General features: G+C 45.1%; 2 protein-coding genes across 3 annotated transcripts in view; both read right to left on the reverse strand.

Moving 5' to 3' along the window:
* Positions 1-630: 630 nt before the first annotated feature.
* kbtbd11 (kelch repeat and BTB (POZ) domain containing 11) lies at positions 631-5204 on the reverse strand. Its single transcript, XM_086181826.1, has 2 exons — positions 4769-5204; positions 631-4253 (listed from the first exon to the last, which is right to left on the reverse strand). Exon 2 carries the CDS (start codon positions 4166-4168, stop codon positions 2279-2281), a length of 1890 nt encoding a protein of 629 aa, XP_086037952.1. The 5' UTR covers positions 4169-4253; positions 4769-5204; the 3' UTR covers positions 631-2278.
* A 101-nt stretch (positions 5205-5305) lies between these two features.
* arhgef10 (Rho guanine nucleotide exchange factor (GEF) 10) overlaps positions 5306-21288 on the reverse strand; it is a 47720-nt gene continuing 31737 nt past the window's right edge. For both annotated transcript variants that reach the window (XM_086181825.1, XM_086181824.1), the window contains 8 exons: positions 20798-20884; positions 19817-20043; positions 19260-19417; positions 16124-16266; positions 14546-14720; positions 8639-8761; positions 7447-7961; positions 5306-7373 (listed from right to left, as the gene is read on the reverse strand). In XM_086181825.1, coding sequence (XP_086037951.1) covers positions 7462-7961; positions 8639-8761; positions 14546-14720; positions 16124-16266; positions 19260-19417; positions 19817-20043; positions 20798-20884 — 1413 coding nt within the window. In that variant the 3' untranslated portion in view covers positions 5306-7373; positions 7447-7461. The remainder of the gene's footprint in view (positions 7374-7446; positions 7962-8638; positions 8762-14545; positions 14721-16123; positions 16267-19259; positions 19418-19816; positions 20044-20797; positions 20885-21288) is intronic.

The following is a 21288-nucleotide window of genomic DNA, read 5'->3' on the forward strand; positions in this document are numbered from 1 at the left end:
AGTGTTCTATTGAAAAGGTTTGACGGGGTTTGTCGTTGCTCGGCTTGTAAATAAACGCAATTTACTGATTTGAAGAATTATTTTCATTATTGATTCAAAAACACTGACTGTGTCCTGGTAACTGGAGTCACTTTTACGGTGCCATCACAAATGTAATGATCTTTAGCATATTGAGGAAATCGAGAAGTACAAATAAGAGATTGTAATTAGATTTTTTTTTTAAAAGCTGAATAAATAAATGTTTGATTTTTTTTTTTTTTTTGATAAGACAGACCTCCACCAGCTCACGTTTCTCTCATATTAAATACTTGGCTATTGATTTAAATGAGGGGTTTTGCAGTTGGCTGACAGTTGACGAGTCCTTCGCCGTGTGTGCGAGCACGTCGCTGGGCAGGAAAACGCCAGCCAGACGGGCCGCAAGGGTGCGAGTTGGTGTTTTGGCGCGAACGGCTCAATATCCCTCTGACCAACTGATCAGTTTCTTCCCAAGTGCTGCCCTAACAGCTTCTCCTGGACGTCTACTGGGGGAGAGGATGCCCCGTACGTTGTAGCCCCATCCTGGGCGGTGTTACACCCAGGATCCGCTAGATGGCAGCGTTGTTTCGGGTTTGACAGAGGAGGCCAAAAACAAGTCCATAAAGACTTTTTCAGACACAAAATATTTTATTTGAAGCACTTATTTTTGACTGGTAAATATGATCCAACAGTGAGCCCGCTCCAAATGCCTTTGACTGGAAGCTTTGGCCTCGCATTGCAGCACGTCACTGTCCATCACAGCAGCGTTCCAAAACTATCAAATGTCACAAAAATACAGATGCCGGCCAGTACCAAATATCAAAATCACATCCAGTTTGTCCGAGAAACACATTATCAAAAGCATTTTCTTCTTATATATCAGCACCAGCTTCCATACAAACTCCCACTGTGTTATTGCAGCAAACAAACACTGTACTGTCTAAAATAAGAGAATCTAGAACATTAATGTGTGCGAGTGCTTGTAGAATATCTCTATTAGGGCTGTGAGATGAGGGCTGACCATGACTGAAGCGCTGCAGCGTCTAACTTGACCTTTGACCTATCAGTGAGGTAACCTGCTAGCAGGTGAGCAGGGTTCTGTGGTCTTCGAGCAGCCACAGGAAAAGAAAGATATTCTCAATGACCGTGGATGGCAAACTTTCCCAAACGCCTCTGGAGAGGTTCTCTTAGCAGCTTCTCCTTTTCAGTCCGACTGAACAGGAAGGATTTTAATGATTCATACTTATAAAAATCGGTGGTACGAACTTCGTCCCGTGAGGACAGATATTTGTCTTTGGCTAACATGCTAAATGCAGGAACTGGATAAATGTGCAGTGTATGAAAATATCAAATTCAAATAAATATTAAGTGCTTTTCAAATGAAATCCGCCGACTTTCCAACGTCTGAAAAACTACTCTATGATCCGTCATATTTCATTTTCCGACCAAGCCAAAAAAATCCATTAGCTTCTCTGAGACGCTGAATTAACTTCAGCTGAAACGATGCCCTGAATTACGATGACACGCTCTCCCAATGCTTTGCATGAGAACATCAATGTGCTTAGATACGGAACCTTTGTCCCCCCCATCACAACCTGACCTTGTTTTACAGGATCCATTCAAAGGAAGTGCGGATCAGCGCCAACATCGGGCAGGTCATCAGGTGCAGGAACGTCTTCACGACAGCCTAAAAAGGTGACCGGTGTTTGCCGACAGAACTCAACCGATGAATTCTACCGGGAGAAAAATCGTGAATTTAGCGAACCCCCACGGAAATTACAGGGAGGTTCTGTCAGTGAACCAGGTTCAGAAGAATGCGGCTCTCCGCCCCGTCCTCACATTTGAAGCCTCACAGCCTTCATCATCTGTCTCATTTGCATAGACCCAATAAATGCCTCCTTGTGTTGTTTCCATCAAAGTGGGGTTTTTTGTTTGTTTGTTTGTTTGTTTGTTTGTTAGCAAAGTCACCAGTCAGCTAGGTCTAGATAATATTTGTTCTACCTACAAAAGTGCACCAAACAACACAGGCAAGAAATACGCAAAATAATCTACTGTCACTTTCATCATGTCATCTTCTACAGTTGGATACAAATATTGTTGCATTCATTCAGCACTGAAAGAAAAGGTTGTCCTTTTAAGGCTTACCCACATTGAATTGCCATGCAGATACACACATTCCTTTGCAAACAGGCAATGACACATTGAGATAGAGAGCTGACATCGAGGAGTGACCACCAGGGCGTATTGTGCGATGACACACTGTTTACTCTGCTTCACACCCTGAAGCAACTTTTTCAGGCTTTTCAGGCAAAGTGAGAACAAAAGGAAATAGAACGCCTTTGGCTTCCAGGGGTGCCCGCAGTGGCTCCTCCACAAAGTAGGCGTTCTCTTCCTCCACTACAAACTGAAGAGTCTGGCTTTTGTTGACACAGTAGATGCAGTTGCCCACAACCGCACACCTAAAAGGTAAAGGGCTTCCGAGCCTTTGCGACGCGCAATCGTGCCACATCTTGACTATTGTGTTGTACTTGAACACGGTGATGCCTTGCTCGCGGTTGACGTCAAAGCGGTAGATGAAGCTTTTCAGGGCCACCATGTCTGTGGACTTCTTCCTGCTGTTGTTGTAGGGGCACTCCTGCCACTCGTCCCTCTTAGGGTCATACTTGAGAAGGCGGTAGAAGAGGGAACCCCCTGAGACGTAAAGTTCTCCGCTGCAGGTTGTGGCTTCATGAGCCACTGCAAAAGCTCCCTTAGGCAAGGGGGCCACTGTGGTCCAGCGGTCCATACGAGGGTCATATTTCTCTACTGTAAACAAACACTCACCTCCGATGGCATACAGGTAGCCATCCATAGAGACGAGCTTCAGCTGGGCACGGGCCTGTGTCAGAGGTCGGACCTCGGCCCAGCGGTTGGTTATGGGGTTGTAGCAGAAGACCTTGTCTGACACCTTGCCCTTGTCCCCATAGCCCTTGATCCCCCCTGCCACAAACAGGTAGTTAAACATGGTGCAGATACCACATCCTTTAGTGTTTATGTCCTCCGGCATAGCAGTCAAAGCTCTCCAGTCATTCGCCGTCTCATTGAAGTAGTAAATCATATGGTTCTCCTCTAAAGACCCCACTGACAAGGGGCTCTGAGGGCGGCTGCTGCAGCGGCTCGGCGGCCGACTCCCAACCCGGTCAAAGACGTCGTTTATCTCTGCGACCATCAGCGTCTTCCTCCCTTCCATTCTCTTCTTGAGGATCAGATCCCTCTCAGATCCAGTCAGACGCCCGTAGACGGACGGGTCCTTCAGGATCTGGAGGAAGTTGTCGCTCATGAAACCGTAAGCCGTCTCCTTCAGTTCGCTAAGTCGTTGCTTTTTGGCGATGGTCAGAATCTCGTAGCAGTTCTCTGCAGTGATTTGTTCAGACATGCGGTCCATGGCTGACTGGACGGCGCAGGGGATCTGGAGGATTTTCGCTCCTGTGATGACATCTACAACGTTATCCTTGCAAACATTCATCTGAGAGGTGTAAACGTAGTCTATGAGAGTAGATAAAGTTTTGTAGCTCACGCCTTTCACTTTCAGGATGTCTCGTGACAGCCGAGCTTTGAAGTAGTCACTTTTCTCGGCCAGCACGGACTTGTGAGCGTTGATCGTCTGCCCGCCAACTTCGATGACTAAATCAGGCTCCTTTTTAGACGGAGTATTTACAGCTTCCAGGCTGCTGTCCCTGCACGACCGATCAGTTTCCTGTTTGGCTTGGCTAGACAAGCACAAGGAGGAATCTGCACCGTAAGACACTTTAGCCCTGGCGCCGTTGTGCATTTCGCTGCTTGCACAGTTTCGTTGCCTGCCAGCAATGTGATTAGACACAGAGGAGTCCACGTCACCCTGATCATTGGAGAGGTGAAGCTGATCAGACCTCGCCACATACGAGCCGTTACCTTTCTGGTGATCAATGTGGTTATTTTCCATCAGACTTCCATCCAGCAGGTATTCCTTCTCGAACACCGCGGGAGGTCTGAAGTCCAGGTCCCCCTGCAGGAATCCCTGGACGTAACCTGGACACAGGGCCCTGTCTTTGTCAGGATCCGGGTTCACGGCGTGGAGGATGACATCAGCCTCAACAGTCACGGTGCCTCCTCCTTGCCTGTGGCCCTCGTTCATCTTGGTGCGCTCACTGGTGGTAGAGGTCACCGGTCATGCTGAGAGGACGGACTTCGAATTCTCTTCCTTTTTTCCCCTCCCTCACCTGTGGAGGGAGAAAGAAAGGAATTTAAAGGAAACTGATCTCGAATCTGCATCGACTTGTTCGCTCTCTGAGGGGCGCCCTTGCTCTGGTCACAGCTTGAGAGGACGCTGGGAGCTGCAACTGCAAACTGCTGCTTCAAACGCTTCTGTGTTGATGTGTCAGCGAGCGTTTATTCCTGCGTCCAACATCTGCACCTTAACAAAGACACAGCGCAAATCCACTACGGCTGCGTGACCTACTGTAATAATCACCCTGCCACTTCATCATTTGTTAATCTAAAGGCATTCACGGCGCATGCGCGACACGGAATTACTCTTAATAAAACAAGGGGGAAAAAAAGGGCGGCTGTAATTGCAAAACAAAACAAAACAAAAAAGAGCCTCGACTTACATGTTTTATTGTGTTCATTACAGGTGAGAAAAGCTACACTTCCGTGATAAATGAATCTAATTTTGACGTAAAGTTCAACAGATCACAAGGCGCGTTTATTCCACCATTAGTTGAATTTGACCTACCTGCGTTTCCTCGCTGTGGTTTTACCAGCTCGCCACCGGCAGTTTCCCTGCCAATCTCTCCACAAATCTCCGTTACGTAAGGGAGCCGCAATCCCGACCAACCTCGTCGGGCTGTGCTCAACCGAACCTCCTATTCCAGCTGGTTTATCCCATCCGTTCACCGTTGATCCATCGAGGCTCTCAGCTGTTTGTTTTTTTAAATATAGATATTTTCGGCAGCTGAGCTTGAAGTCTCCCCCCACCCCCCTCCTCACGGAGGCGACGATCAAACTGTCACCTCGGGTCGCACCTCCCTCAGAGCCTCCTCACACGGCCGCGGTGGAGTCATGTCCTCCAGCTGCGCTCATCCAGCGTCTCCTCTCCAGCCACTGGACGGCTCCAGGTTTGGCAGCGGCACTACTACACAGGCTCCCGGACACTGCCAGCTCGTTTTTTTTTTTTTTTTTTTGGGGGGGGGGGTGTAATTTTTTTTAACAGTTGAGTATTGATCTAAACCACGCCCCCTCTTCTATTAACCCTACACTCAACAGCACGAGGCTCCATCTGTTCATCTCTGAGATGCCACATTCCTTTACGCATCATCACAGTCCGGAGTCCCCACGACGGGCGGGAATATCGGGGAGATGCCCCTCCTTTGCTACTCATATTAACAGCAAGAACAGAGGAAATAACACGCAGAAGGGAACCATGCAGTCATATTATATCAGATCCTCTCTGAACCCCATCAAAATGATTTTTATATTCATGCTGCACATGTGAATAATCAACAAATGTTCCACTGTGCGTTTGTTTGTTTGTGCACTCCTGCCTCAGATTATCTGTCGGGATGAAACAGCTGTTCCCTCCTGAAACCTGCTGAAATGTTCTGGAAACATGAGTCACACATTCCTTCAGTAAATGATCCACCACTTCGACTTCTACTAAAGACAAGTGAGCCAAACAGGCTGCAAGCGGCACTCACACGTTGACATGTGCTTGCAGTAATACTATAACTGAGGTGGAAAGTTAGATTTTAAATAGCACAAGCCGGCAGGGCAAAAGAACTAACATGTGGGCACATCCAAGGTCCACAACCTCTCCTCTGAGGAGATGGAGCGCGGCACCAACTGGTCCTCAGACATAAAGATACAGGGGAGCCACCACAAGGGCACCACGCACCTATCAGCCCCGGGAGATGAGAAGGCTTTCAGCTGGGAGGTTTTAACGCCAGATATTCCGAGAACAAAGGCTTGCAGATGGATAAACACAAAACCAGCGTATCCATGGAAACCTCGGGGTCAGAAGCAAAACAAAAGACCTCCAGTTGCAGAGGGGTCTACACCCAGCCACACACACAGATTACCCCAATGTTCTGCATGTGGTTTCTCAGCACAAGGCTGAAGGGCATAAAAGGGGGTCTGATACTATTCCGGATCGGCCCAGGGTGCCGTACTCTATCATGGGAACGACTCCGACCTGAGCTCATCTATTTTTGTTACAATGTAGTGAAACATGGTTGTGCAACAGAGGGTGTGGGCGTCACAAAGTAAAGAAAATGTCTTGACCCTTTCTGTTCGGCAGTGGGAGAAATGAGCAGAGAAATCCCGGAAGAGCTGCATCAGGCTCAGATCCCGCTCGTTCCCTGGGGCACATTGCTAGTCCCAGCATGCACTGCTGGCTGCACACAAGCGGAGAGGAGTACAATGGTTAGTCAAGACAACACTGGTCTGTCCTTCACTTATCGCCTCCAACTGATTCTCGTTTAGTCTGCGACGGCTCCTCTAGGATGCAAATATAATCACGTGTACAAGGTTGCTCAATAAAACAATGTTTATGGATTCGTTAAGATACATACCAGTACATAAACAGTTGGACAACACAATAAAGCTTTTTATGTTCTTTTTTAAATATCCTTGCATGAGAAACAAGGAAGCAATTGGGCTAAATTAAACTGTCCAGGTGATACCATCTCTTTAATCGACCCCTGGCCAGCCAGGGATCATCATCATCATCATCATCATCATCATCATCATCATCACGCCTGTCCAAAGTAATTCAGTCATTCATTTTTCACCTTTTATCCCTTTTCTCTGTAAACAGAACGGACAAGCTTTCAGGGCTCCAGTGGTAAAAGGATAATTAACCCAGAATCTCCTCTCTGATCCCTTGAACACGCGTAATCCTGAGTTGTCATACTTCATATTTACAACTCTGGATAAAACATCATCCCAATAGGACATCTGTGTAACAGCTCCATCTCGTCTTTACCTTTACGCTTCTTTGCAACAGGACAAAGTCGTGACTTGCTCTCAACACTGGTTTAAATACTGCAGTCCCGTGTGGTGCAAACGCTGGAGAGTCCTGTCGTGTATTAGCCATGTTAGAAAGACATTTCAGGGTTGTTTTTTTTTAAAGTCTGTTCTTACATTATTTCCTATCAAGCTGGTTTTTGCAAGGCTGAGCATCATGACTGAGTGGTTATGGTGATCCTTTAAACATCTTAGGTATACTGACGTGTGTGTGATGCATTTCTGCTTTAAATAAGACATTTAGTTGCTTTGATGGGTCCATAAATTCAGTCAAACGAACACCAGATCTTCTTGTGAGTGTCGTGCCGAGCTCAAACCTGGAAAGAAATAAAGGAGACATGTCAGCCGTATCATTATTGGGCTGTTTAACGTGCTTTCTGACAAACTCACTGAGGTGGCGGCGCGTCACATGTTGAGTAAGGGGATCTGCCAGATCATGATGGTGGAGGTGGTGTCCTCGTGGCGGGACTGCTTGGTCTTTTTGTTGACCCTGCGGTGGCCCAAACCTCCAGACACCACCAGCAGAGAGCTGACATCCACCTTGCTGGCCCGCCGGCCCCTCTGGTAGTGGGCCGGATCATGGAGCATGTCATAAAGGGCGCCATCCTCTGGGCCGTGCTCCAAGGAGGCCTGGGATTGAGCTAAGGAGCCACAGGATGAGGAGGACAGGGAGTCCTGGAGGGCCATGGTGGTACAGCCCCCTTCTCCCAACCACACACCTTGACCCTGAGTGGGGGTGGAGTCTGAGGGGGGCTGGGTGTTTTCTACATCCTCCGTCTCTGTTGGCTGCACTGAGTTGGGAGGGGCGGGGCTCAGCAGGCTGGAGACACGGTTACATACAGCAGCCGCCACAGTGAGGAACTTGACCGGTCCGCTGTGAGCGTGCAGGGACACCATACCCCGACCTGAGGACACCGAGACATTCAACGCAGGACTTTATACATTTGTGTGTCTCTGTATGTCTGAGAGGCTACAAACATCTGATTACTGAACATAATCATCAGCATTCTTTTTGCAGTAAATACATGATTTTATTTTTAATTTTTCAAAATGTCAAGGAAATATGTAAAACTTCTTTTTTCATATTCACAGTGTTTATATGACCTTTCGGAATGTTCAAGTTGTGAATATCATATAAAACTCTTTTTATTGGTAAATATCAGCTATCAAACTAAATCAGTCGTTCAATATCAGCGCATCAGATGTTGTCCCGACAAGATTTGCTGCTTTTTAGAGAAAAAGTATTATATCACAATTTTCACTGGCTGTTTCACGGGTTGATACATCCTAACTGAAAAGAATTAGTAACAACAAATGCGGGCTGAAAGACATTCACAAAAAATGCTTTTAGCTGCTAAAAAGAATGTTCTGTTACATCTGTAGCGTCACAAGGGTTCTTTCCCGCGGAGCTGTGACACATTTAATCTCCATGGAACAACTGCAGCTCCTGTGATTTGCATCCTGCAGCTGGTCATGTTGCGATTTCGACAACATTTTCATTCCTTCTGCAGCCCTGAATGTTCAAAGCTCGACTGACCACAAGCTGTCCGGATGTGCCATCGTGGTGGTGCGTCAGTGTTACCTGTGACCTTGGGGATGCCCTGCAGTCGGGGGACCGAGAGCGCCACGGTCACCCCCAGGTTGGTTCCTACCAGCAGCAAACCATGGCACACCAACAAGCTGCTCACCGACACTCTCTGGTTCCCTGTGGAACAGGTAAGTTTAGCACTGTGCATCTGTTAGACCTCACACGGACGCACAGTGCTCGTGCGCACTTGCGTCTCTAGGAAAATGAAAATGTACAGTTAATGAGCCACTTCACCACCCTTGAAGACAGTGCGGTGGGAGGGAGGTGCATCTTTTCAGCCAGTTGGAACACTTCCGCAGCCATGATTTTTTACAGTTATCTGTCTCCAGGGCAACGTAAAGAGGAGCCTAGTGGATAAAAGCAGCTCCTTTCAGGTGTCTGAACGGAGAGAAATGCTCCATTATAGTCTGATTTGAGTTAAACAAACAAACACAAAAGTGTTATATAACAGAATGACTGAAGCGTGATGCTGTGATTAAGCAAGGAGCGGTGCTTCTATTCAGAAAACCTGTGGCACCAACTACAGGACGTGACCTTTTCCCTCCTGGTCAAAAACATCGCCACTTCAGACAGTAAAAGCAGTGATTGTTATGTTAACAGCCCCTTTCAACAGCAGGGGCAATAAAGTCTGGTCTGTCAGGTGACTCACCCTGTGGAGTTTGACACACACACTTTCAGACACAAGCTTGATCAAGAGAAACCGATGCAATAAATGGTATCTGTTCGCACATTTTGATCATCATCTTTATGGCTGTAATAAGAATCTGGGGCTTAGTAGAAGCAGTTTTTTCAGGCCTGCTATGTGGGAGGCAGGGCTGCCATGAGTCATTACTGCTATAACAGCTTGACTTGAATTTCCTCCCTCAAAGTAATCCTCTTGGGGTTTAGGAAAAAAATTACTGCCAGCCTTGCTGCTTGAACCCCCCCCCCCCACAAGGAGTGACCTTTTACATGGGGCACACGCACACCATACCGCCACACTTCCAGGAACTCTGCCAGATAGGCAGGCAGGTAGAGTCCTCTTCCTCCAAACCACCGAGCCCTGCCCACATGTGCTTCTAATGAGGGCCCAGAGTGAACAGACTCACACAGACATCTGACTGGGGGCCTTGCTCAACTTCCTCCTTTCATAATATTTGGAGTTCCCCACCCAGAGGGTGAACTAAAATAAACCCCAAGTGAATGTCTACAGAGCCCGCCTCGGCCCCTGATCCTACACCAGAAAACCACTTTGATCTGCACTTAGTCCAGGCGACCAACAGCAGGAGGGAGGAGTAAATCCCCGACATTACAATAATACACCATATCAGCCATTCAATCCGTCTAGAAATAACTCAGCGTTGGAAGAAATGGCTTCAGTGTTTATGGCTGAAAACAACGTCGTCCCCGTGGATTAGTCCAGTTTTCAAGCTGTGATCACTATCTAAAACTGTGAAGAAAAAAACAAAAAAAAAACCCTGATGAGGCCAGCAGTTTTATTTATCAGCTGAACATACCAGCCATATTCTCTTCACTGACCGTGAAGAAGCATCGTTTAACGTCAACATAAATCAAGGAAGTAGCTTTTTCTAGCTTTTAGGAGGCGCTACCAGACTGGGATTGGATCTGTCCAGTGGGTTATCCATGACGGGAGGTGCACAACAATACCGGAGGTGTTATTTACTGACCCCCCCTGATGTTTGTCTGTCAATATGTCATGCACGGCTGCATATTTAGGTCACAGAGCAGCAGACAAAGGCAGGCCCGTCCCTCAGCAGCAGCAGCAGCCTGCCACCACCCTTGGAGACACCACCACCTCCACCACGCTGAAGCCTGAGGACCTTTAGACGTCCTTATCAAGAATGGAAGTGTAACTCACATTTCACACATACAAACATGTTAGCAGGGTGGAACAGATCTCACTCAGGTGACATAAATTAATTCATATCCCAACAGAGGTTCACTGTCCAGCTTCTCTAACTTCAAATTCTCAATGTGGAAATTATCACCCAATCAACAGTTAACACCACGAAATGACCCTTAAGTATGACCTGTAAATGAGCCTGATGAGTTACAGTGAAAATGACTGCTATTACAGCACATTACACCTCGGCGTGTTTCACCGCTTTGATAAGACACTCTGGTCTGGAATGAAGGGAGTTAACACAATTGCTCCAACATGCAAGAACATGAGAAGGACAAACACACCCAGAACACCTCCTGCATTCAAACAGTCACCCATTCACAGAAGCATTCAGGCTGAGGACAGCGCCCCGGTCTCTCTGCTGAGCCAACACCAATCCTTACAACAATTCCCGTAGACAAGCCAAAATGGCATTAGGAGCTGTAATCCAATACCCCTTCATAGTAGCCTGGATTTCCTTGAGAACAGGCTAAAGCTAATTGTAGCTCTCTAAATCACCTTTCTGATTTAATTTCTTGTTATTCTTCAATGAGCTGATGTTATTTCTAGCGTGTCACTCAGTAAATCAATGTTTATGGAGCAAAGAATTGCAGATGAAGGACCCATTGATCACCTCTAATGCAGCCGGTCCTTTATGTCCACACAATCAGGTTGGCCGTTCCAATTACAGCTGCATTTGTGCAGGAACAGCACATATTTTGTTCTCATTCTGTTCCACAGCATCAGCCAGCACTGATAAACGCCGCCCCGGAGCATTCTAGAACATAATAACACACCATGGAGAGCATGGTGGACAGGTGGACTTCATCCTGCACTGAAACAACCACTATGAAATGTAAAAAACTATTATTTTTATGCTAACTAAAAGCTAGGAGAGAGAAAGGCATGCTGCTGCTGTTATCGGAGGACGAAAGCTGTTATTGTAGAGGCCTGGAGAAGCAAAGCTTTTAAGTGTGGCAGCCTGTCGCAGGACCGGCTTCCTCTGCGGTTGCATGGATCTTATTAGATAAGAAGGGTGGTGAGGTCCCAGAGAACACCGCTTTTATCATCCACATCTGTCCGACAGAGAGGGAAGGAGGCCTTCCATTTCAAACTCTAAACACTGACTGGCTGGTGAAAGATTCGCCCACTGGAGGAAGTGAACATGGGTACATTTGGTCAGCTCCAAATCCTTTACACCACAGAAGCGATGCGCTGCCTACTGACCTGTTTTTGACCTCGCCAGCCCCAGTACCTGAAAACACCAATGAGTGGCAGACCACACGTGAACTGAAAGAGCACACGTGTGATTTTTTTATCGGCCTGGGTCTTAGTGGCATTGACTTACACACAAAAACGGAAGGATTTTATTCTCACGTTAATTTATTTATTTTTTTTAAATAAAAGAAGCCTACAGCTTAAAAGAGCTGGAACATCAAGACTTATCTAATTCAGGTGCAGATTTTATCATATACTGTCCAAGAGTATGTCAGGCATTTATAGCAGGGTCTTAAAATTGAATTTGGGGACTCTTAAACATTCTTTTACACATACCAAGGATAAAAAGGCTACAACTTTATTTTCTGTTTCTGTTAAACTTGACGCTGTGCAGCTCCCAAATAGCCGTACGGCACGCAGGCACCCAGTAGGTTAGCATGATAGTGTGGTTCACTGTGGTTTGCTTTAAATCCTCCACAACATTGGATCCTGTCTTTGTAGCAAGTCCAACAAATAAAAGAAATTCATAACCGTTTTATTACAGAGATCTGACATTCTTCCGATTGATAAATGCATGAGGTGGAAGAAATGCCAGACTAAACAAGGCCAGCCTCAGGGACGGTACGTAACTTCCACACATCCTCTGATCAGCCAAATATTTGTGATACTTCTCTGAATGTTTTTACTAAGTTGTGGCAAAAACACAGTGATTTTCTTTAAGAGTGAAGTACACACCAGGCGAGGTCTAATGACTCCTCTGTTAATGATGCTGAGGATGATATCAGACAGAAACACTGCAGGCTACTCATTAACTGTAAACACATAGATGAAATACAGCTGTCTCTCACACACACGCACACACACACACACACACACACACACACACACACACGTCAGACCTAACCTCAAGGCACATAAATACAATCTGGTATCAAGAGAAAGCAAAGCGGTCTACTTTCCAAACCGTGTACAGGAACAGGACAACAGCCTGGAAGACAGGGAGACTGAAGCAAAACATCAGCTCTCTCCCCTCCTGATAATTCTGGACTGGTCGCTATCCTTTGAGGCTGTGAGTTTTTGGGTCAAGGCTGATGTAACACAGCAGATTACAAGATCCAAATCTCTGCTCTGGTGGCTTCAGCCAGGGACTATTGTCACTCTGACACGTCATCTGGTTTGACCTGAACATCCTCAGTGACTTAAAAACCCACATTGGCGGAAATTGTTCTCAAGCTAGAGACAAAATCTTCTGTTGTGATGACAAGAATCGTCTTGGTAACAAAATACATGTCAAGGCACACGTAGGCACGAGGAGTAACGCATAGTGCCAGCCAACTTTCAGGCACATGTGTGTGAAACGACTCTATGCTCTTAAAATTCTTGTGGGTGAGAAATAGTGTGTGTGAGCTACGGCTCATTTGTCTCAGCTCTCACACTCTTCTGCAGTAATGACAGGTTGACATCTGTAAAGCTTTACACAACCACAGATCAAAGGTGGGCCGAGGCCATTATGGTGCAATGATGTAAGCAACGGGACTGGTTCTTCAAAGCAGGGACAAACCTCTGTACTCGTCAAAATGACTCCACTTACCAGTCATTCAATCTAGAGTGTAGAAAGAGGATATCAGTACTCCTATACTGTTTATCTGAAAGTTCAGTGTATTAAAAGTCAAAATAAATGAAAAAACCCAGTTCTCTCACATTTTCATCGTGGCGTACAGAAAGCTTTGGCTTTTAGTCTTTGAGAGTTCGGCCTTCATCCTATTGCAACAGAGGTCAATGGAATTTCCTTTTGGAGTCTTCACACAATGTTAAAAAAAAAAAAAAAAAAACCAATTTAAAAACAATCTGTATGCAGAAACAATATCTCTATTATTCCACAGATGATGTGAAATCCACGGACTGACAATAGTCACTGTCATCAGGTTTCTTTGGGGACATTTTTCCAGAATAAAGTTCATACAAAAACCAGTGAGAACTGTGAGAACTCGTCCACTTGCAGCTCAGCTACTAATGCACATGGTATCTCGATAGCTCATTCTGGATTTTCCTTTAACACCGCCAATTCAAAAGCACATGACTTCAAATGACTTGGTGAGGGTATGTGTTTTTTCTTTCTTTTTTTTTTTTTTTTTTATGCATCACCATGAATAGAAAACGAGAGGTTCCTGGTCACAGTTTAGATTCAAGGAGGACAACGCCGTGACAATCCAGCCATAACAAGAGCTGTTTGGACGAGCACCTACACCGATAATTACAGACAGGCACCACATAAGACAGCACTTAGTAAACATAGGGTTATAGGACCTGCACTACAGGCCGCTGATATATGTCACGAGACGAGCACGAGTTCAGATATGAAGAGATAAACATGTCTTGTCCACAGTTTTACACTTGCCGCTGGAGTCTTAGAGAGCGGCGGTGGATGATGACGTGTAAAGGCCACAAGACTGCACTGTGACTTAAAACACAACGAACAAACTTTAACAACACGACAAGAGCTTCTTAATACTACAACGATGCACTGCATGTCATTGGCAAAGGGGATTAAAAAAAGAAAGAGTAGCAGCAGTCTGATGCTGCTGCTCTGTCTGGATTTCCTCCTGCTGGCAAACAACAGTGGATGGAATTCTACAAGCACAGAAAACATTCTTCTAGGCAGATGAAATATTGTCTTTAATGCATCCTATTTAAACAGCAAACACAGCTTGTTTATTTCATTTTATACACATTTATGTTGACGATCACTAGATTTCATAGGGGTCTGGTACTTTATCAGTCTAGAAAATCAAATATCTTACCAGGAAGTGTGTTGTGGACAGGTGTGGCAATGTTAATGTCCTGCAGGTGCTCCAGAGTCTCGGTATGGAAAAGGCGCAATGTGGAGCCTGAACTGAAGGCAATCCAAATGCCCACCCCGGCTACCACCATGTGGGACACCACCATACCCTCCTCCTGGTGGGCCTCCAGCTGCCTCTGGATGGGAGACACAAGGCAGGGCATTAGTTAGTCAATAATTCATGATGATGTAGGATATATTATTAATGTTAAAATAAGTTTTATTAATAGCAGATTTAATCTGCCTGATGCGGGGAAATTCCAGTCAAAACATAAAGGAAAACCACTTCCTTGTGCATGTTAGAGCACACAGACACTGAAGTGGAAAGGTGACATTCATTTCTGTAGTGTGTGTGTGTGTGTGTGTGTAATGAAAGTAAGATCCTCTTAAGTTACAGAGGTAAACAGGACTGGATGTTGGGCCTCGGTAGCCTGCTTGTTTCGCACAGCTGAGGAGTGACTGTGTTAACTGCTTGTGAACAGTGAACATAACACATAATAAAGATATAAATGATGCCGATATTTCTGGACATAACGGATGTGTTAGACTGAGCCAAAACAGGAAGCACAAGGAAAAGAGCATCTCTCTTTAATACGTTTCATCAACTTTGTTCTATCCAGATTTTCTGTTCTTTAGTAGTAGTGTCACATGTAAGTGTAATTGTGAGCTAGCTGTGATTTTTTTCACCACCATAAATTACATAATCTCACCCCACTTCACGTGTAGGTGGAGTTATATTTGCCTAAAGAGAGTCCATTCACAAGTGTCCCAGTAGAGAGCACTGGTAAAATATGGCCATAAACCAGCATGAATTACATAATTGTGCCCTGCATTTATATGTTTTCATTCAAACTCTTGTCATTTATAATAGATCTGCTTTGACTATTTGGTTATCTCCTTCATTTGTATACTTTGCACCCTTGTTTCCTCTGTCTGATTTACAGTACCAGGTCTGGACTAAGACCTCAGCGACTGAAAGAGAGCAAGATCGGCAGGTGGGCCAACATAATGAGCTTAACGAGGCTAAAGAGATTATGAGTGAGTGCATGTCAGAGGAATGTTGCTATTCCTGGCCCCATAGCAGGTGCTTCCATTCCCTAAACTAGACCAGAACACACATGGAATGTCATCCGTATTGCAGGATGTGGAAAGAGGAAACCCACGGGATGGAAGTGAGGGCTCATTGCTCGGTAGGGAATCATTTATACACAGTCCGCATCAGGCTCGACTCGTCTGGTTTCCGTGCGATCCCTCTGTCTACCAAGCCACACGTATAATGGATCAATCGTCACAATATACTCTAGCTGTAATTCTTTTCCTCGTCTCTCCGGCTCTTTAGACAAATCACATTTCCTCACAGACTTGACAAACAGATAGAAGGCTGATTAACTGCATCATCATCACATTTCACTGGAACGTGTTTCCAGTGTGATTTACAGACAGATGCAGTGATAAGACGAAATGTTCAGAATGAACAGCTGAAGCGGCCCTGACTCAGTGTGTGATTGTAGCACACCAGTATCCGAGCTGGGTCACATACCTCCACACAGTGTGTGTGGGTGCTGATGATGAAGACTTGTCCACCTGATGAAGCCCAGAGGTGCTCCTCAACACCAACCATGGCTTTGATTGGAAGGACTCCAAGCTTGAGCACTTTGGGTTTATCACAGCTCCACAAACCATCTGTTTCAACAGAAATAAGAAGAGTTAATATGTATCTAACATACCGAGCCATACTGAGCCGCACAACATCTCTACAACGAGCAACACAGGCATTACAGCCTCTGTACTAACAATACTGTACTTCTATTGTAACACTAGCACTTTAGTATTATCCTAAGAACAATGGTTTTTACAGCACGTCATGTCGTCATTCTTTCTTTATAAATGTCGTCTGTAAAGGTCATTTGCATTTGTACATCTGCTAATAATGGTGGAGTGGCCATTGATGGCTTTCACAGCCTTCACTATGAATATAGATGTGCTGCAAGGCATTAGTCAGAGCTGAGCTCGGTCCCACTCACACCTCCTACACACTCTGTTCTACATGTGCCCGGGCACCGACAGTGCCAGCTCTGCAGCGATGAAAACACACTCGATACATTTCCTCTCTGCAACATTCATATTGGTTTCTTTACATTCAAACCACTCTGGCCTTTGTTATATTTGTTGGGATAAAGACTGTGTGACTAAAGAGTACATTGCTCACATTTTTTTTTTTTTTTAACTACAGGGGCCCAGTGTCCAATTCAAAGATCATTTCCTCCAGATGCAACATTCTCGTGGCTAATCTAAGCCAGGAAGTGAGTGAGGCCTCACCAGCAGGGTGTGTTTAAGAGAAGGCACAAAAGCACCTTCTGAGGAGGGAGATGCCACGCAGGGCGGCATGTTCCTTCAGAGGTGTACAGTGATATCTGAGGAAGTAGGGGTAATCTCCCAATAAAGAAGCCAGCTGAGATTAGCATTCCCGCAATACCCTGTGTGTGTATTATTGTAACAATCACACTGTGTGGGTTCATGTGCATGAAAAGAAAGAGCAGGAAAAAGGAAAGAAGCAGTGGAGGAACGAAAAAAAAAAAAAAACAGGAGTGCCAACTTGCAGTCTTATATAAGTCTTCCCTGCTGGAGTGAGTCGGCCCACATCTCACATCTGAACGGTAGCATTCCTTCATTTCAATGTCAGCTGGAATCAACATCTCATCGTCTGTGTGTGTGTGTGTGTGTGTGTGTGTGTGTGTGTGTGTGTGTGTGTGTGTGTGTGTGTGTGTGTGTAACTAACAGAAGCTTATAAGCCAAACCAGTGAGCAGTTGTCGTATAAATAAATTTTTCTTAGGAGTAATACAGGACTGCAGAGTGAAGCACTGCTCAGACTTGTGTGCCGATGACGCCTGACCTCTGCCGAATCGTCCCCCCCCCCCCTCTTTTATCATCTTTCACACACAGTCAGTCACAAAGGGAAAAATGCAAGCATGGCAGCATGAGGATGACTGGCTTCACACACACTGCATCTATGGCGGAGAACATTTCCAAGCAGGATAACTGAGGACTGAAGGCTTTAGAGACAAAGCAACAGCACCGTCTGCTCCATGGGTTTTAATGTCTCGTCATTATTCCTTTGATCCGCTGACGGTTCCACATCAGAGAATATAAGCTGCTTGTTTCTGCCTGCTTTCTTCTTGCAACGTCAAGCCTAGGTCTGCTTTAAAAAAAAATCTAATGGAGTACAGCAAAATCTGGTTATTGTGCCGATGTACCTGAGTAGCATTACAACGAGGGATGTGGCTTCCCCATCATTATTCAGGGTGAGTCATCATTTTAACAACACGCTCAATGACGGAGCATTTAAAGCATCAGATTAGAGAGTATCCAGGGCCAGGGTTTCCGTCCGGGAGTTCATTTGACACGCTAGTGGTGTTGGGACATTGTGTTACACCAAAGGCCGACACTGGCACTCAGTGTGTCACTGTCTAGTAATTAGAGGGTGGATGATGACGAGGTGAAAAGATGTTTCATCAAAACAAGCTTTAATGAACAGGCTAAAAACATTCCAGATCAGCTGCAGATGGACCGCACATTTCTTCCAGGCAAATTACTGCAAGACGCAAGGAGGTACAAAAATAGTTTTACCTCTGCGCTTCTGTCCCCGAGCAATCACCCATTTTCTGTTTCTATCATTCTCATACATAGAAGTCTAATAGAGTGAACAGCAAAGCTACAAACTGAGCAAGGACATCACATTTGAACTAGAAGAAGACACGCAAAGGAATGAATGTGTGAGACTAAAACAAGCTTTTAGCAATTGCGGAATCAGAAGATAATCCTTCTATTGTTTGAGAGCCAAGAATTGCAATTGTGTTTGTTCGTGGTTGGAAATATGTGCTTATCTTTACCCAATTTACATGAAACCGCAAAAAAGAAGACAAAGGGAGAGAAAAATAGAGAGGCAGAGAGCAGCTCAGACACCCTCCGTTTGTGCCGTTATGAAAGAAATCAAACAAAACACAGAGAAAGACTGTAGGAAGCAGCCTAGACCCTTTCCTTGTTCTCTGTGTTCGTCTAGGAGGGGAGAAATTAAATAGGTCACTTCTAACAGATTGGTTTCTCCCAGACAACCAAGCAAATGGAAAGAGAACCTTAACACAGAGCTCAGGAGCCCCCTGACCTGGAGCTACACAGTGGAGCCTCTGACTTTAACGGCAAACCCGTCAGTCACAGAAATAACGTTTGGAGCAACGGGCTAAAAAAAAAAAAAATGCTATCCAGAGTAACCCTTTTCATTCAATACCAAATCTTTTCTCTGATAGATAATATAACCATTTTAAAAATATGTGACGTATATCATCAACTTGTTGGAAAGAACTCGCTGCTAGTTGCTTACATGTCTGTAAAAGTAGCTAAATTGAACGGAAACGTCACCAAGTCAGCAAGAGCGCTCTTATTCATGGACAGGCTACCACAGACTAAATAAAATAAATCTCAGTAAAGACTGTTTGGTTTCACAGTTTTCAAACAGAATCTAATCAACTCAATGAATAGATTTCTGTTTTGGGGTATAATGGGGATTTAACCTCATAATTACCCTACTTACAGCTGTGCATGAGGATCAACAAACAGAACAAAGGCCGAATTATGAGAATATAGCAGAGACACATCGACGTGCCCCTGACACACATACCTTGTGATCTGGAATAGATGGCCACGGAGCCACTGACCAGGCCGGCATACAAGCAGTGTTTCTTATAGACCAGGCTGGTGACGGTGGATTTATCTGGGGTGAAGAAATGCTGCAGGCGGACTTTCTTGGACCGCTGACTGCTTTTATACACAACGACGCTGAACAGGAAAGAAGATACACACTATGACTAATATGATATGCAGTCCTATGTGGGAAATTGATTTGTCTTCAGTAGGTGGTGTTTCATGTACATTGTCAGAATAAAAGTGACACACTATGAATTATAGTGCAGTAGCAGTGGTTCCAATAAAGGTCACAACCAGTAAGGGAACATCGTGCCCTTTTGCAGCCACCACCAGCCGTACAGATGGACACTGTGATGGAATCAACACATCCCTCCTTTGAGTTTGGTCTACTGCGGTTCACGTTTACCCCAAAATTTAGAGATGCATAATTAAAGGCTTCCCATTTAAGACTAACATACTGCACAGTCACATTTTAAGATATTCATGCTCTGTAGACACTTGTGTGGGATCACTGCGTGTAACCATCAGTACCTGCCCTCCTCCATGCCCAGACACACAGTGGGCGTATCGCCGGCCTTGGCTGGGGTGACGTGGTTGTTTTCGAGGGTGTTCTCTCCGTTCTCTTGAAGCTGTTCTGCCGGAACGTAGGCCATGCAGAGGATACGCGACTCCACGTTGAAACACTCTGTGACCTTCGGGCTGCAGCTCTGCATGGCCACAATGGCGATCTGGCCCATCTGGTTGGTACAACTTGCAACCTGAACAAAGTTAATGAATCTTAGCGATTGAAATAGTTCAGATTAATGACTGCTGAGATGCCCAGACAAGAAAGTAAAAAAAGATTAAGTACAGTTTATCTTACACCTTGTGTTACACAAAATTAATACTGTAAATACAAGCTTTCTGAAGTATTTGTGTTAGGTTTAAAGGAGCACCCAGTAAAAACAGCCTAATTTATATCTACAACTCTGAGGAACAATATTTATCTTCAAATACATTCAATTAATTAAAAAAACAGAACACACGAAAGAATGTAAAGTTTTCTTCTTTTAAAGTAACGTCACTAATTAACAGTCTATGCAGTTTCACAAATTACCTCACAAGGAAAATAATCAGCTTCCGTGATGTTTATATTCTTAAGATTAAAGTTCCCCCCCCTAATAGTCCAAACACTGCACTGAAAGCACTCCATGGTTCTGACACTTGCTGTTTATTTTAGAAAAAAAAACCTCAAGAACTCAATCACTTTGAAAACTGTCTCCTGAGAGTTTTAATGGATGATGGAGCGGCACTGCTCAGCTAAGAAATTAAGGTGAAAACGGTTCACTGTGAAAATGAGATTCACTAACACACCAGCGGTTGAGACTGAATTGAGTTAACGACTGAAAATAACACAACATGGGCCTTAGAGACCATTACCCAAAGATGTGATTTAGTAATCCAGCCCATCTAAGATTTAGTCAATTTAACATACTAATCGTTGACAGGAGGATGCAGAGGAAAAAGGCTCACCCAGACACAACCGTGTCCCACAACAGGAGTGTCTGCGGTGCTCTCGGTGTTGATGAAGGGCTCTGGGTTATGAACAGCGCACTCCACCTGCCACAGAACCAGGGAAAATAGGAGCGGGTGATAAGGGATAGAGGTCAAGATGATACCTGGATTAAGTCACAATGATGGATTACCTTGAGCAAATAAAACACCTTCCCAGTGTTGGTTTAGTTTTTATAAGTGGGAAGATAAGAGGCTCAAACACCTCGGTGAGGTTCCGGCCTCCTGAGATAACGAGCACCGATGGGCTCGTCAGCTCAGCGGCTTAAAATGATATTTTAACTCATTAAATGCTAAATGTGTACTGCAGGTGAAGAAGATAACAGCAAACTCAGAGAAGGACATAGACAACTATATCAGATCACCTTCATCAACCCCTGTGGCCCGTATGGGGATTGAACCCAGGCGTTATTAGCACCACGCTCTAACCAGCTGAGCGAACTGGCCTGTAT

Source organism: Aulostomus chinensis, chromosome 17 (genome assembly GCF_037954235.1).
Source record: "Aulostomus chinensis isolate RoL2024-O1b breed Wild chromosome 17, RoL_Achi_v1.0, whole genome shotgun sequence".
Lineage (NCBI taxonomy): Eukaryota > Metazoa > Chordata > Actinopteri > Syngnathiformes > Aulostomidae > Aulostomus > Aulostomus chinensis.